The sequence below is a fragment of the Sinocyclocheilus anshuiensis genome, unplaced genomic scaffold (assembly GCF_001515605.1).
Source record: "Sinocyclocheilus anshuiensis isolate Anshui unplaced genomic scaffold, SAMN03320099.WGS_v1.1 scaffold2060, whole genome shotgun sequence".
NCBI classification, from domain to species: Eukaryota; Metazoa; Chordata; class Actinopteri; order Cypriniformes; family Cyprinidae; genus Sinocyclocheilus; species Sinocyclocheilus anshuiensis.
In genome coordinates this window covers 309,825-326,876 of record NW_015551163.1, presented here as the reverse complement: position 1 = coordinate 326,876, position 17,052 = coordinate 309,825, and the positions used below count along the sequence as shown (strand labels likewise).

Here is a 17,052-nt window from a genome sequence, read left to right as displayed (position 1 = left end):
CTTTTTTTCCCCCTTTTTTTTCAAAGTCATGAAAACACTATCATGGAGCTTTTCTTTTGCTGTTTGAGCAAATGTATATGCAAAAAATTATATCTGTGGTAGTCTCCTATTCACTGCTATAGAAGTTTACCCAACTATGACGACTTCTGCTGCTGAGAAACCCGGAAATGTGAAAAAGGTCCATAGAATAAAAAAAAAAAAAAAACGAAAACTGAACTCAAACGGAACTGTAGAGTACTGAATTGATCTTAAATGATCTAATTTCTCTCTTTTAACCTTATGTCAGCCTGACAGAACAAAATACTCCACATACACAGACAGAAAATTCTCACTGACCTCTTGAAGTGAAATTTCAGGTATTTGAGAATACTTCTGGAGGCGGGGCTAAATGTGCAGCACATGCAGGCTATTATTCGCCAGCCACAGATGTGGGCGGGACCAGCAGGCTTTGGGTGGTGTGTTGTCTGTTTGATGAGCTGGCAGAAGAGTTCATCTCTTAGGGGTCGTAGGTCATGAGCCGTCTGCAGGAGTCCCTGGATGTGAGGGATGAGATTGTCCTCCGTCTCTAGCTGATGAAGAGCATTGAAGAGCTTGAGGGCCTCAGCCTGCAGCGTGCCGTAACTTCTCCCTTTGTCGGCTAAAAACATGCATATACAGAGTGTTAATGAAGAAGGTTAGGGTGAAAAAAAAAAAAAAAAAAAAACGAAAACTGAACTCAAACGGAACTGTAGAGTACTGAATTGATCTTAAATGATCTAATTTCTCTCTTTTAACCTTATGTCAGCCTGACAGAACAAAATACTCCACATACACAGACAGAAAATTCTCACTGACCTCTTGAAGTGAAATTTCAGGTATTTGAGAATACTTCTGGAGGCGGGGCTAAATGTGCAGCACATGCAGGCTATTATTCGCCAGCCACAGATGTGGGCGGGACCAGCAGGCTTTGGGTGGTGTGTTGTCTGTTTGATGAGCTGGCAGAAGAGTTCATCTCTTAGGGGTCGTAGGTCATGAGCCGTCTGCAGGAGTCCCTGGATGTGAGGGATGAGATTGTCCTCCGTCTCTAGCTGATGAAGAGCATTGAAGAGCTTGAGGGCCTCAGCCTGCAGCGTGCCGTAACTTCTCCCTTTGTCGGCTAAAAACATGCATATACAGAGTGTTAATGAAGAAGGTTAGGGTGCATTTGAGCATATGTGAGTGTGTGTGTGTTTTACTCACCGCTGTGCTGAGCATCTCCATAGGGTAAAGGCAGGAGAGCTGTATGTAGAGGGTGGTGTGTGTAACGCAGTATTGGGTTCCTCTTGTAGATCTGCTCCACCACCTCCGAATTCAGACAGTTCTCCTGAAACCAAACGATTACAACAGTATTTCAAGAAAAGGATGTTACAATAACATGAATGTATGTGCATATATGTGTGTGTGTTACCTTGATGTCCTGTATAAGTTGCTGAGTGGGTGTATCGACGAGCGGTTTGCTGTCGATGACGGTCTGTACAGCGCTGGCCCACCGACTAGCCTCCGTCTGCAGCTTAGAGTACAGCCTATATGAATGCTTACGACCAAATACGCTGACGTTCCAGTAGCCTAGACACAAACAAATATAAGTTAGAGTCTGAGAAAAATGTAAAGGTTGGTTGGTGTACTGTTATTTATGTGTGCGTATAAATGTGCTAACCAGTCTCTCTGAAGACTCTCTCATCAGGAACGATCACAGAGCAGAGGCTGTTAAGCACTAAAGAGCCCAGTTTAAGAGCGTTTCTCTCTGAGCTTTTATAATAGTCCACAGAATTGTGAGTCAGCACAAACCAGCGCTTCTTCAACTTAAGATTCCCACGACTGCTGCCCCGAATCTCTTTATACAGCCAACCTGGATAGCAAAATAGAGAGAGAAGCAGACAGGAAGAGATCTGAGACATTTTCACATCTGAAATTCACATTGAATTCAGTTTGCAGTTGAAGGCATCCTAACGTGGTGGTGTTGATTTGAAAGTAAACATTATAACATACAATTTTACTCTTTATTTGTCCAAATACTAAATAATCCTTCAAATCCAAATCCTTCAAAAATTCACCGTCAATTATATAATACATATTACATATATAATTTGATCCTAAAAGGAGATAAAATGTTCTTAACTCAAAAAAAAATCTAAAAAAATGACAAATTAAATAACATTAACATTATATGATTTTGTATATTAAGCATTAAAAAAATGCATAAAATATTAAATATAAAAATATAAAGTCAAATTCTTAAATAATCTTAATAAAAATATGATCCTGTTATTATCTAACCAAACCTCAATCTGTGAAGGTTTTCAATCATCCAGGTTTCACTTTGATTCTCTGACTGACTAGGAAGAATGATGAAACATTCTCAAACAATAACTGTAACTGCATTATTACATGAATGAACTGAATGTTAAAATTATTTTCAGACAATCCATAAATAACTGAGCTCGGCTTTTGACTTGTTGAGTAGGTGACTTCTCACCCCTGATGATGAACTCTTGTCCCTGCACACGTGTGTCTCCTTTCGTGCGTTGGAGCAACGTAATCCAGTGATGCATTTCTTCTGCTGATTCAGCCATGCAATGTAGCACACGATGAGCTGTGATTATAACAAAGGCATTTGGCCTGGAGAGAGAAAAATAGCAGAAACATGTAAAATATTTTAATGTCTGTACATGATAATGCAACTGGATGGTTTACCCAGAAAAAAATAGTAAGATTAGGTGATTTGGTTTAAACATTTACATTCATTTAGCAAATGCCTTTATCCAGAGGAGTAGGTCTGTGCAATATATCGAAATTATCAAAATATCGCAAATATACATATCGCAATATGCATATCGCTACGGCTTGCAATATATGGGGCCATGAACAAAAGACAAAGAGAAAATAACTCACTGCTCTTACCTAAATAACTTTTGTAGCTTAAATAAGAATCAGTGCATATTGAATTCATAGAGTATATACTAAGCAGTGTTGTATTTTTCCTTTTTATTATTCAGTTCCTAAACTCATGTTAAAATGACATTTTTATGTAATGCTAGAGTAAAACACTACCGTTCACTTTCAGAAGTTGTTGTAGGGGTGCTTTCTTCTCACAAAAAGTGAAACATGTATGCTAGTTATATTAGAATCAGAATCAGAATGAGCTTTATACATACAAATAACCATATATATATATATATATATATATATATATATATATATATATATATATGACACAAGATAGTTCTAGAAGTTCACAGAACTGACTTAGCAACAGCCGAGTAAAACTGTTTCATCTGAGCATGTGGCACTTTAAGCATTATCGTATCGCATATCGACTATCACATTATTTAATGAGTTATCGCATATCACATTTTTCTTCAATATCGCACAGCCCTACAGAGGAGCATCGCAAGCAATTTGTGATAGAGCCAACAATATTCACAGTACACAAAGTGTAGTAAAAAAACAGTTCTTAGATAAAATGTTGCAATTAAGAAATTAGTTAAAAAATACAATATATAATAATATAAAATATATTATATATAATGTAAAAAGATAGTAATAACTTAGTAAAGTACAGTTCAGTTCACCAATCCACTAAACTGCCTTTTAAAGTTATTGTTTCAAAAACAACAAGCCAGGGAGAGAACAGAGTGTGCATATAAGTATATGTGTGTGTTTTTACCGTTCTGGGTTGTCAGAGGCACATACAGAATCAATCATTCCCACATCCAATGTGCCCTATAAAAAACACAAACATCTTTTCTAAATATCTTATGAACTGTCCGCAAATTTGTCAGTGTATGTGTGTGTGTGTAATACTTACCACAGCATTCTGAGGATTTGCTTGTTCATCATGCATCTCTCGAATTTCCTGTTCTGTCGACATGTGCACCTGACTTAGCACGCTGAACCAATGACTGCACACAACACAGAGATTAATTAAAAAGCTCAGGTCAAGAGCTTTTATGAAATAAACACATTTATGAAATAAACATCAAGGCTTGAAGCACACTCTTTTAAAAAATATATATAAACAAACACTTACCTGGAATCTTCTGCTGTTTCTGCAACAAGGTGGTATGTTCTCCCTGGCATGACAATGTCAATCCCATTCTCCTTCCCTGTTACATCAATAATCTCTCTAATAGAACCATACAAAATGAAAGACAGAAATAAATAAATAAATAAACATACATAGAATTAATTATGCTTTGTTGTCTTTTTGCTGCTTTATGTACCATTTCAAATCAAACATTTCTAAAAAAAAAAAAAAAAAAAAGTAATCTTAGAGTGAACAGGTCTTTAAGCTACACATTTAAAAGAAAATAATTTGTCTTTCTGACTGACAAGTTTAGCATGACTGACATGAACCGCTTCCTGAGGTCTTACTTGGCTTCATGCATGTCCAGCATGCCTTTCATCCGCTCCTCTGTGTCGTTCTCGTAGTAAATGAGTTTGCTCTGTCGCAGGACGAACCAGCGGCGTCTCCAGTTTCGACGAGAGAGTGTAGAGGAGCCTCCACCTTTCTTCAGCAGCCAGCCCTGTTTGAGCGCCTCCTGTCTGCTCCTGAACCACAGAAATGTTTCATCCTTCAGCACACACCAGCGACGCTTCCAGGAGTTCAACAGGCCACCTGCAACATACATGTGATGATGACAAAGGTTAACTTACAGGTACATCTAGACTTTCCATTAATGAAATGCAAAGACAGGCAATGCACCTATAGCTGAAATAAGCAACAAAACTTGAGTTTGCACCTGCAAGTTAACTGCAGAATTGGAGAAGAAGAAAAAAGTGACATGTATTTCATTACATTGCCTCACAAGCTCTGAAATCAAACAAACATAATAAAGAATGAGGTGTTGAGAGAGGAGTGGGCAACTATTTACCTTTAATATAAAGGAAACTGTGGAAGTAGGGGAGAGTGACACAGCTATAAACAGAATCCCGCCGGTAAGATGATTCATCGTCAGTGTCAAACCTATCGAAGTCATCTTCACTGTCTTCAAACTGAGGGAGAGAAACAGAAATACACATCAGCAATCATAAAAAAGCATAAATGCATGCTTTTGAAGTCATGATATGGCATTCATTACCATTCAAGAGTTTGGGATCTGTAAGATATTTGTAATGTTTTTGAAAGAAATATCTTATGCTCACCAAGGCCGCATTTATTTGACCAAAAATACAGCAAAAACAGTAATATTGTAAAAGAACTGTGACTTACATTGCATTTACAGTATATAATTTATAATTTCATATCTTTCCTGGGACTCAAACCTATGACCTTGATGTTGATCGCTCCATGCTCTACAGCATTCCCAAACGGATGAAAATCTAATAATTATTGAAATCATAAAAAGCAAAATTGAAAAATTAATACATTTTTTAAAGGGGTGGTTGATTGCGATTTCACTTTTTTAACGTTAGTTAGTGTGTAATGTTGCTGTTTGAGCATAAACAATATCTGCAAAGTTACTAAGCTGAAAGTTCAATGCAAACGGAGATGTTGTCTTTTAACATTCTGGCAGTTTAATGCCTACAAAAACGGCTGGTAGGGACTACAACGAGTTACTTCCCGGGTTCGTGCACTAGAGGCGGTTTAGCCAATCACAACACACTTGGCTAGCTAACCAATCAGAGCCCATCGCCTATTTCTGAGGGCGGGGCTTCATAAAAACAGGAAAAGATCAGCCCAGAGCGGTGTGGAATAAAGGTAAATTATGTGAAAAATAATGAGTTTTTTTAAAAACGAAGCATTAACACATGTTAGACTGCACCACATAAACACAATCAAGCCTAGAAAAAAGCCAGTGAACCACCCCTTTAATAACAATAAAAACATCAAAATAAAAAAGGTGAAATATTTTCTTTGTATTTTATTTGTATATTAAGGGGAGTCAGCTGTCAAAAATATTTGGGAATCTTTGCTCTACGGGAACACTTGAAACTGAAACTGACTCATTATCCTTACAGAACGTGTAAAAAACTCACCGAAGACTGCGGCTCCTCTGAGCTGAAGCGATACGCCCCTGAGCTAACACTGGTGCTGGTTGCCAAGGAGCTGCGGTGGTCACTTGACCAGTGGTCATTGTGAGGTGGGAGGCTGGGAGGCCGCATGATGATGCCTCCTTCATCATAATCATCTGCATCATAATCCGAATCTTCATCGGGAGGGATTAGCTCCGCCTCCTCTCCCTGAACAGCGTGAGAGTAGGTGGAGCCACTGCTGGAAGGCGGAGCATGATAGGCTGAGGGTATGACGATGGGCGGGGCAGGGGGCAGAGGCATACGGTCGTTTGCATAAGGATCCTCCTCTGAGGAATCATCACTAGTGCGGATTCCGCTTGTACGCTGTCCGTCAGAGTGGCTGTGCTCGCTGGGGTTAGGAGAGTCTTTAAACCCGTCTTCGTCCCCTCCCAGGCCTTCATCCACCTCATCTTCCTCACCTCTGGCTACCTCCTGCTGTGAGCCTCCGGACCCTCCCAGCGAGCTTTCGATGTTACGCACACACTCGTCGATCTCATCGAAGTTAAGCGAGGTGAGGAACTGCTGCGCAGCCTTGCAGGCCTCCTCTTCTAGCCTGCGCAGCTCCTGATCACGCAGCCACTGCAGACGATGCAACGACTGTGTGGTTAGACTCTGCTCCTGAGCCTCTTTTTGTCGCCGCAGGCCTTCAATCTCACGTTCCAAACGCAAGATCTCCTCCACCTGTGATGCCTGGTTTGTCTCTCCCTCGAACACCTCATCAAACACCTGCTCCACCAGTGACTTCTCTGCCATAGAGAAGGGTACAGGGTTCTCAGATGGGCCGTTCTGAAGTGGGCTACTCTCTGGTATAATACTGTCTGGTATCGCACTCTCGATTAAGAAATTTTGAATCTGCTCATTTTTATTTTTTTCCTCTAATCTTCGAGCTTCCTCCGCCTGTGTTGAACACAGAGAAAAGACAGTGTTACCCAACTTTCTACATAAACAGACTATCACTTGAATGTCACATGAATGTTGCACTGAAACCAAAAGAAATTAAAAGGAAAATTAACCAATTTTTAACCAAATTAACTAATAAATAATCATAACCATTGTTGTCAATGGCAATATTTCCTAATTAGAAAACCAAGATTGTTTTCATCAAAAACAACAAAACAGTATTATTAATTTTTTTTTTAATTGTTTCTCCACAGACAGACAGACAGATGTTTCACTAACTGCTTGTGCTAGGAGCTCCAACTCCATGCGCTGTCTCTCTCTAAAAAAAAAAAAAAAACATCACAAGAAAATCAGAAACTTAGAAACAAACAATATAAACATATACGTAGCAGGTATGATAATACAGGCAATTGAACTGCCTACCTCTCTAGCACCTCCTGCTCTTCTCTTCGTCTCTTCTCTTCTTCTTCCCTCTTCCTCTTCTCCTCTAGAAGGTGAATGTAGAGCCGTCGTGCCCTTTGCCCTCTGAGCCTCTTCTGTAGGGTGATGGTGGCCCAGCGCATCATCTGGAAACGCCGCCGCCAATACATTGCGCGGTAGTTTTTCTGAATGACAACAATGCACTGCAACAACCGCCTGTACTGCCTCCTATAACCAGCAGAGGGCAGAGAGTGAAACAGAGGGAGTACATGAGAGATGGCACCAACTGGAAGTGAGTGTGTGAATAAGCATGTGTAAGTGTGTTTACCGTGCTCTGTAGCCCAGTATATGAGCTTGAATAATTGAAGCCGCTTTGAGCACTTCTGTTTCTCTTTGTTTCTCTAACCGCAGCTCCAAACTTTCTCTCATAAACACCTAAAAACAACCAATGCATAGGCATCAGTCACAGGTCTCAGGTTCTATAACTGGTCACCAGTTATTTATTATTTTAGTCACCTTCTGCCTTTAATAGCTTATTAAAAAAAAAATCACATAACAAATATTCAATGTAGTGTCTCTATAATACAACTTCATGCATAATAATTGGAAAACAGTATGCAATGCTGCTAAACCTGTGTGATTAAACTGTATTGTGAAAATTCAAAAGTATTTAATGCCAGCTACCCACAAAGTTACACATTGTTGCTCACTTTGGTTTTTCCCAGCTGCCATTCAGCACTTCTGTTGTCATAGACCTGCAGCAGGAGGAGGCACCGCCCCTTTGGGTCATCTGACAAAACCAAACCCCTCATCAACACATAGTACCTGACAAATAAAAAATAAAACAGTGATTAAATTGTCCTGCAAAAGTGGTTCACTGTAAGGGAGTCTAAACACAAGAGTTTACGTGAGTGAACACTGTGAATCTATTGATTTCAACAGAGATAGAAAAATGTGAAATGATGCGACATCATGTGATCAAAAATTGGGAAATGTTTTGTTGCACATCCGTGGACCAGTGAGAATTTTAGACAAATCAAATTCTGCATTATATCAAACTGACCTGGCTCTATCCACTGCCTAAAAACAGGTCTTACTTTTAAATGCCAACATTGTGCTTAAATTTATGTTCAATTATAATGTTCTTATCCATCATTTGATTATCGTTCAATGAATTACTGCTACCATGAACAATGGAAAATGCAGGAAAAGCAGAAGTAATAGCTCTGAATTTTGTGAATAAGACACATTCTAGTCTCATCTGCATAGAAAGAAGGCTTATTTGGATTGAAAAGACTGATGACTTCATTTAACTATGCCAAAAGTGGTGTTGTAAAAACTTATATAACTTTGAATAAATTCTCTCTGTATTTTCACTTAAAAAAGGAAATCAGAATGAAAAAGTTTTAGAACAAATCAGTTTTTAGCAGGAATATGTGAGTTTGTTGTGTTTGGGGGACAAACCTGGCACAGAAATCCTTGAACGTTCTCCGAACCGGAAACCCAGAACGTCTGATTTTAACTGTCTCCAGCATCCCAGAATATCTCAGCTGGTTGAGGACTACAGACTGCTCAAACTGATTGGGCATCTGCAAAAGAAATACAGAAACATTGCAACAATTTACATTTCTACAGCTTCTTCGCTGCTCTATCTAAAAAAAGTTCTAAATCTAAATTAGCTGAACTAATTCTGCTTTCAAGTACAGATTGGTTGAGCTTTGAGTGGATTCATTCTTCAAGCACACTAAATAGGCCATCATCACCCCCTCTCCCCCTGACCTCTGACCCTGTGTGGGGGTGAGGTCGGAAACGGGGCGCTGTGATCCCCACTTCTAAATGTCATCTCTGTGGAAGGAGGAATGAACCAGAATGAAAGTGAGATGAGGAGATGAGTGGTGAATGAGCTCTGTGAGCGCAAGGTCAATACCAACACACACACACACTCACACTCACACAATCATTCATTATAGTCAGAGGCACATTAACATACTGATACATGCAGCACAAGTCACAGAAAGCAGACAGGATCAATGTCAGAGTGCTTCATGAGGGGAGGGACAACATCTCTCTTTAATCGTCTCCCAGAAAAACAAATACTACCAAAATATAAAACATATTAAAGGGATAGTTCACCCCAAAATGACAATTCTGTCATAATTTACTCTCCCATATGTTGTTTCAAACCTGATTCTCTTTCTTTTGTCCTTGAAACACAAAAGTAGTTATTCTGAAATATGTGTCAGTGTTTTTGTACAAACAGTGAAAGTCACAGGGGTCCAATGTTGTTTCGGACCCCACTGACTTTCACTGTATGGGCAAAAACAGTTCTTCAAAATTTCTTTTTTATATTTCACAGAAGAAAGTAAGTCATTCAGGTTCAGATTAGGACAACAACAAATTAGGACAGAATTGTCATTTTTGGGTAAACTATCCCTTTAAGAAAGAAACCATCAGAATAGTGCAAACAGTTTTCATAAATCGCCTCTTTAATAAGCAAAACTTTGAGAAGCATCTTCATTATCCAACAGGTAAACAGATATCTGCCCACTCATATAATTGAAGACTACGTCACAGTCAAATGGATATTCAAACATCTGGAAAAACTCTCAGCATCTGTCTAAACATCACTACATCTGTTCTGTTTTTCTACAACTGGCTGAAAGTTTACTTTAATAATATATGAACTCTTACTGTGAAGTAAAGTGTCCTTTCTCATCCTGTGACCGTCAGCAGCTCTGAGTGAGTGTATATCCACAACAAGCCAGTGATCAACTGGTCAGCTCACACACATACACACCCCCAACCTCTCCACTCTCATTCGCACACTGCTGGTTGCCATGGAGATCAGACCCATGCTGGGCTAATTTGTGTTCAAAGGGGGAAGGGGGTATTGGAGAGAAATGCATTGTGGGTAGAAAAGGGGAAGAAGCCACCCCAGCTGTTTACATTCACATAAAGTGGGGGAACAGCGGATACAACTAAAATATAATTGACAGAAAGACAGACATATAAAGAGACAGATATATAGAGATATCATACATAATTGTAAATTAGTTCATTAACAAAATACTGTATATTTATATTATAAATATAAAAAATAATTATAATAATCTATTTTTACTGAAGAATGATTTTAAACAGAATTTAATATTAAATACATAGATAAATATAGAAAACAGATAAATTGATAGATGCTATACATTATAGACATCATTAAAAAAAAAAATGTATTTACTATATGTCAAGTTTATCTGAAAATAAAAAAGAAGAGAGAAAACGGGGAAAAATAATTAAAGTCAAGTCAAACTTATTTGAAGACAAAAAAGGAGAAACAATTATTAAATAATTCTGCATTATCACATGTGTCTGTTTGATTTCTCTTGTATTTTCTTAAATTATTTTTAAATATTATTATGTACGGTATATAGATAAACAAAGCAAACAAACATGGCACATAAGTACCTTTGAATTAGTTAGTTTGTTAATTCAGCTTTTAACTATTATAATTATTATTCTGTTATTATTATTTTGTTTACCAGAGGTACTTTTTATATAAAATATAATTTAAATAATTTATATATAGTAAATATACATTTTAGCTATACTATTTACTTGTGACTTCTGCATGAGGCTGAATTTGCATATTGATTTACTTCAGCATAGATTTGTTTATGCATGATCTGAAAGCAAAAGTAGAATGGAACAGAATTGATGCGTCCCATTAACACCTCTGCACTCAAACAAATGAACAAAGAGTAACTAACATACACAAAACACATGCAGTCTGACATCTGCTGTAGAGTTAATAGGTAGCCTGCTGAATGGCTTCGGGTCCAATGCAGTCAGAATAGAAAAGTGTGTCTCTCAAAGGAGACTTATATCTTCACATCGAGTTTATGATGTGTAATCTCCTTCTGTCGCTACTGAATGAAAAAACGGAGATATACCACCGTACACAGAATCACCATCTGATAGTGTGCGTGTCTAATTGATGTGTTTTAGATGTCTGCACTGGAACTCGTCCCATAAATATAAGCCGACTGTCATTCTCAAAATAAACAAAACCACTCAAAACTGGAAATCACCATTAATTCCAAACCAGAACACAATACAAAGTTACACAAACTGGCACGAAATCTGGTTCTTGGGTCAAGCAGCAGACATTTATTGTTCATATGTTTGTGTGTGTGACACATACCTTGCTATTGTTGGGTTTAACGCAGCGTACAAAGAATGGATTGGAGGCACTAAGGGTAGACATCAGGGAGTGCAATGAATTCTGGGTAGACAGAAATAAATCATCTGTTACAAAATGTTAAAATGTTTTATACCTAATACACGTAATCTACTAACTACTACCTTTAGATAGTTTATTATTTTATTATAACTGAAAAGTGAACAGACAATCGTTTGATAGTTTTGGATTGTTTCTTTAGTGAAACAAACAGATTTGTTACACTTTTTAAAGGGGTCATAGGATGCCCATTTTCCACAAGTTGATATGATTCTTTAGGGTCTTAATGGAAAGTCTGTAACATAGTTTGGTTAAAATTTCTCAATGGTAGTGTAAAAACACATTTTTTACCCTGTCAAAAACAACTCTTTTCACAGCACGCAGTTCTGTAGCATTTTCCTTTAAATGTTAATGAGCTCTGCTGACCCCGCCCCTCTCTTCCGAGCTGCTCTCCTAGAGACTGTTTACTTTAGCCGCATTCATCGTGAAACTTGCTAATTAGCACATAGGAAAGGCGATTTGCAAAGATTCTTTAAAAAAACCTTATACTAACTTCTTCTGTAGGTGAAGCTGAAACTAATGATTTGCGCGAACATAGATGCATTTAGGTAGGTCGGGGTCGCATTACCTTCAGAAACAAACATAATCCACTGCGTCTTCAGCGGCTCAGATGTCGGGAGTAAATGACAACTGCTATGTTCATTATTACATTCAACAACAGAACACCAATCGCATAGGAGTCATTCTTGTCTACATCTGCTACAGCGGTGAAACAATGGCGGACTGATGACAGCTCACTCAGGGCGGGTCTGAGGTAAGAAGCCAGTCCAGTCTGTGCTGAAACGTTACTGTCAATCAAACTATCGTGGGAGGTGCCTGTTTTTGTGACGTCACACAGACAGGCATCTGAGATCGGCTCGATTTGAGAAAGGGGTAAAGATTTGAGTAGATTAATAAAAAACCACTGGGTGGATTTTTATCATTATAGGGTGGTTGTGTACACACACTGCCAACACACATTTCAGTTCAAACAACTTGTAAAAGTGCATGTAGCATCCTATGACTCCTTTAAATCAAATTTGGGAAATTTCTGTAGAAATAAGGGTGTAAGAGTAAAAAAATTCAGTCAGATATCTTGTTACCTTCACTTTCATTTAAATTTAGCTATTGTTTACCTGCTCTAAAGCATTATGGGAGTTGTAGTTTCTTACCTTAAATTGGGAACTAACAGTAGGTCTGCGATACTTTGAGCCGCACTTGACAGTGTCCTGTCCAGTCCAGGTGTTCACTCGCTCAAAAAGATCATACACAAAATCCAACCTGAGAGAACAGGAGCGTGTGAACAAATGACCTCACAGAGAACAGTCACACAACTACACACACACACACACACCTGCTGTCCCTGAGTAAGTTGAGAATATCATCTCTGAAAGTGTCTCTGTTCTTCTCCAGGATTCCTCTGACATTATACACAACCTGGAGACAAAAAGCAGGATGTTAATCTGAGACATGACTCCTGTAATGCTGATGTTGACCACATTTTTGTGTCATTCTCTAATACAGTATATACCATAACACATGATATATGCAGTGCACTACAGGTGAAGAGACTACAATTTATCTGTCTTTTTCCAAATGAAACTTTGCCATACAAAAACGTTTTTATAATATAAATGCTTGCAATATGCAAATTATGCACAATCTTAATAAAAATGCAAAAATGATAATTTCATAACAAAATTGATACAGAAATAAAGTCAAATGCCTTGTATTTTAATGTGATCAACAACTTAGTGGCTGGTAATTAACAAACCATATTGTATCAAAAGTCTATTTAATCATATATTTAATAAAACACTGCTTATGTTAATAAATAATAATGCCTCTTGACTCTTTTATAAGAAAAAAAAATGCACATTAAAATTACAAGCTATATTATTTTATAAGCAACATCTGTACCTGTACCTATTATGAAACATGATAGATATATGAGTAAAATGTCACTGGTTGTTGAAAGATGCTTACAAATGCTAATTTACTCACATAAAAACCATTTAAAAAAGTATATATATTTTGTTGCTGTTATTTTTGGTTGATAAAGTAGTTAATTACCACTAAAAAATAAAAATAAAAAAGGGGTGTTTTACCTCTCCTGCATAATGCTTGATTCCAAACTGATGAACTGCAACACGAGGCTTAACATAGAACTGATTCCTCTAATAAGATGAAGAGAGAGATATATTAGTGATTATACAGCAGTTCCCATATTCAGGGTGATTTTGTAGCCAATATTCAAATCTGTGGTGGATCAAAAGTTTGTTCAGGCTGTTCCATTTGGCTACATTCTTGCTTACAGCTCTAGCTCATGCAAACCTGATACCCTTTAGAAAAATTATGATATCTGTGTATGACATACAGAATGCTGGCTATGGAGTTTCTCCAGCAATGTGTCATCAGTGCCTTTAGGAAAATGACTCTCCTCATTCATGAGAGCGAGCAAACCCAACTTCTGCAGAGAAAACACACGCACAGACAGACTCAGATCTAGAACGTCGGAATGTAGACAGTGTTTCATTCCAAGTGGGTCTGTGTTTGTGTTTCTACCTTTTCTATGAGATCAAGGCACTCTCCATTGTCCATCCAGTTGACATCATCCCAGACCAGCCCTTCTCTATGAACACAAATACACAGAAAGAAATAAAATGGCAGAGAATTAGATGTTTGCCATGTGCGTTAGTTGCATTTGAAGTGCGTTTTGGTTGGTGACGTGTTGAGTGTGTATGTTTGTATATTTGTAATGACATACTTGTTGTACTCAAGTTGCTCTAGAGAGAAAATGTGCTTGTTGAAATACTCCTGTAGCTTCTCATTTGCATAGTTAATGTTAAACTGCTCAAACCGGTTCACCTGAGAGGAAGAAAGAAAATCAAGCAAAAAGAATAAAACAATGACTCAATGATGTCATCATAATGGCTCTCACCTCAAAGTTCTCAAACCCAAAGATGTCCAGGATGCCAATGGATCGGAAGTCTTCATTGCCATTGATACAGCTGTTCAATTTACGAATGATCCAAGTAAAGCACTGAGAGTAGAGAGCCATCGCCATAGAGTCCCGCGAGTCCACTGCCTGATACACACACAGGCATATTTGTGTTGTTATTCTGACTACAGAGGGTATAGCTATTTATTATTTACTTAAATATACTTAAGGTGTGACTTGATTGTTCATACAGGTTGAGTATTATCTCACTGTGTGAACTGCTTATCTCAATCTCATACTATTTATTTTCTCAGTCTCTCAATAATTTCTTACACTTAGTAGTAATATACTGGCACTGAATTGAAAAGTGTTTGTAAACATTGTGTTAAGAAGTTAAGTTGTGGTATTTGATGGGAAACTTTGTTTATAACACCCCTGCTACCTGCTCTACAGTGAGAGGTGTGCTGATCTCTTCTCCTCTGAGGATCATGGATCTGTGAGTCAAAACTTCAGCCAACTGGGCACAATCCAACCCCAAAAGATCTGCAGCTTTACTGAGAGCTAAACATACACATATTTTACATTTACATATTAATATAAATGTAATGCAGTTCTCAATCAAGACATAGAAAAACAGAGAGGAGACTGGAGGAGCGCTTACCTGATTTAGAGCAGACCTGTGCTCCACCTGCCGTTAAAAACTCAATGTTTCCTACATGCAGGATTCCTGACAGGAGCCTCAACACCTCCTTGATGTTCTCTTCTCCAAACTGCATTGTCCTCAGAGCATTCTAACACACAAAACACAGTCAACCAGGATTAAAACATATTTATACACAATTGTTCGACTGATTGAGGTCAATAAGATTTTCTAAAGAAATTAATACTTTTAGTAAAGACTTTTTACAGCGCTACAAAAATGTATATTTCAAATAAATGATGTTTCTTTGAACTTTCATTCATTAAATAATCCTGAGAAAAGAGTAAAAATGTAAACGGTACTTTAGACTAATCATACAGTTGATGCTGTGACTGTCTTACCAGCACTTCCTGAAAAGTCTCTGTGTCATTAATGGCTTTGTCCTTCACACATCCTGACTGACCCAGATAATGAAAGCCCTCCAGAGGGGAAAGGGAGAACGACTCTGTGAGAAAATGAGTGAGAGCGATGAACACAGATCTTAAACAAACTGATACTGTGTAACAAACAGCACTGATTCACTATGATACTATGACCTTCTGGCCTCTCTGTCTCATGTGACAGTGACAGCAGCAGAAGGTGGCAAAACTGAGAAAACCAACACAGTTTTGCACACAAAATGATAGCAAACAGTCATCTATAAAAATGTGGATTTCAAAAGCAAATGTATGTGTTAGTGTTTATTTTTTTTATTGAGTTTTCCAAAATAATCAGCGTAGACAAAAGTGAATAAGTGAAGCTTTAACAATATACAATGTCAAAAAAGAATTAAAAGAAAAAATGTATATTAAAAAAAAAAAAAAAAACAGCAGTGTGGTCAGGTTCAGAATTACAATGTCATCATGTGAGCATTTAAGGATACATAGCAGACTTATAGTCAATGCCAAGACAGTTCAAAGGGATTATTTGATTAAAACTTCTGGAATTATTTAGATTGACCTTTTAACAGATTCCCAATCCTTTCCAGAAGTATAGTACACAAAACACAGTCAACCAGGATTAAAACATATTTATACACAATTGTTCGACTGATTGAGGTCAATAAGATTTTCTAAAGAAATTAATACTTTTAGTAAAGACTTTTTACAGCGCTACAAAAATGTATATTTCAAATAAATGATGTTTCTTTGAACTTTCATTCATTAAATAATCCTGAGAAAAGAGTAAAAATGTAAACGGTACTTTAGACTAATCATACAGTTGATGCTGTGACTGTCTTACCAGCACTTCCTGAAAAGTCTCTGTGTCATTAATGGCTTTGTCCTTCACACATCCTGACTGACCCAGATAATGAAAGCCCTCCAGAGGGGAAAGGGAGAACGACTCTGTGAGAAAATGAGTGAGAGCGATGAACACAGATCTTAAACAAACTGATACTGTGTAACAAACAGCACTGATTCACTATGATACTATGACCTTCTGGCCTCTCTGTCTCATGTGACAGTGACAGCAGCAGAAGGTGGCAAAACTGAGAAAACCAACACAGTTTTGCACACAAAATGATAGCAAACAGTCATCTATAAAAATGTGGATTTCAAAAGCAAATGTATGTGTTAGTGTTTATTTTTTTTATTGAGTTTTCCAAAATAATCAGCGTAGACAAAAGTGAATAAGTGAAGCATTAACAATATACAATGTCAAAAAAATGTATAATAATAATTATTAAAAAAAAAACAACCAAAAAAAAAACAGCAGTGTGGTCAAGTTCAGAATTACAATATCATCATGTGAGCATTTAAGGATACATAGCAGACTTATAGTCAATGCCAAGACAGTTCAAAGGGA

The 17,052-nt window shown here is 37.6% G+C and overlaps 1 protein-coding gene across 1 annotated transcript in view; it reads right to left on the bottom strand.

Moving 5' to 3' along the window:
- Nucleotides 1-17,052, bottom strand: part of LOC107663346 (unconventional myosin-X-like) — a 44,970-nt gene that overhangs the window by 4,367 nt on the left and 23,551 nt on the right. Inside the window, exons 9-35 of the mRNA XM_016453553.1 lie at nucleotides 16,489-16,592; nucleotides 15,229-15,358; nucleotides 15,010-15,128; nucleotides 14,568-14,714; nucleotides 14,394-14,494; nucleotides 14,192-14,258; nucleotides 14,004-14,096; nucleotides 13,735-13,803; nucleotides 12,981-13,063; nucleotides 12,799-12,907; nucleotides 11,552-11,632; nucleotides 8,818-8,942; nucleotides 8,064-8,178; nucleotides 7,682-7,788; nucleotides 7,357-7,581; nucleotides 7,213-7,252; nucleotides 5,998-6,930; nucleotides 4,893-5,013; nucleotides 4,393-4,636; nucleotides 4,049-4,144; nucleotides 3,827-3,920; nucleotides 3,686-3,741; nucleotides 2,495-2,637; nucleotides 1,676-1,867; nucleotides 1,427-1,584; nucleotides 1,219-1,342; nucleotides 835-1,135 (exon numbers count right to left, since the gene is read on the bottom strand). Of these exons, the coding sequence (XP_016309039.1) occupies nucleotides 835-1,135; nucleotides 1,219-1,342; nucleotides 1,427-1,584; nucleotides 1,676-1,867; nucleotides 2,495-2,637; nucleotides 3,686-3,741; nucleotides 3,827-3,920; nucleotides 4,049-4,144; nucleotides 4,393-4,636; nucleotides 4,893-5,013; nucleotides 5,998-6,930; nucleotides 7,213-7,252; nucleotides 7,357-7,581; nucleotides 7,682-7,788; nucleotides 8,064-8,178; nucleotides 8,818-8,942; nucleotides 11,552-11,632; nucleotides 12,799-12,907; nucleotides 12,981-13,063; nucleotides 13,735-13,803; nucleotides 14,004-14,096; nucleotides 14,192-14,258; nucleotides 14,394-14,494; nucleotides 14,568-14,714; nucleotides 15,010-15,128; nucleotides 15,229-15,358; nucleotides 16,489-16,592 (4,177 nt within the window). The remainder of the gene's footprint in view (nucleotides 1-834; nucleotides 1,136-1,218; nucleotides 1,343-1,426; nucleotides 1,585-1,675; nucleotides 1,868-2,494; nucleotides 2,638-3,685; nucleotides 3,742-3,826; nucleotides 3,921-4,048; nucleotides 4,145-4,392; nucleotides 4,637-4,892; nucleotides 5,014-5,997; nucleotides 6,931-7,212; nucleotides 7,253-7,356; nucleotides 7,582-7,681; nucleotides 7,789-8,063; nucleotides 8,179-8,817; nucleotides 8,943-11,551; nucleotides 11,633-12,798; nucleotides 12,908-12,980; nucleotides 13,064-13,734; nucleotides 13,804-14,003; nucleotides 14,097-14,191; nucleotides 14,259-14,393; nucleotides 14,495-14,567; nucleotides 14,715-15,009; nucleotides 15,129-15,228; nucleotides 15,359-16,488; nucleotides 16,593-17,052) is intronic.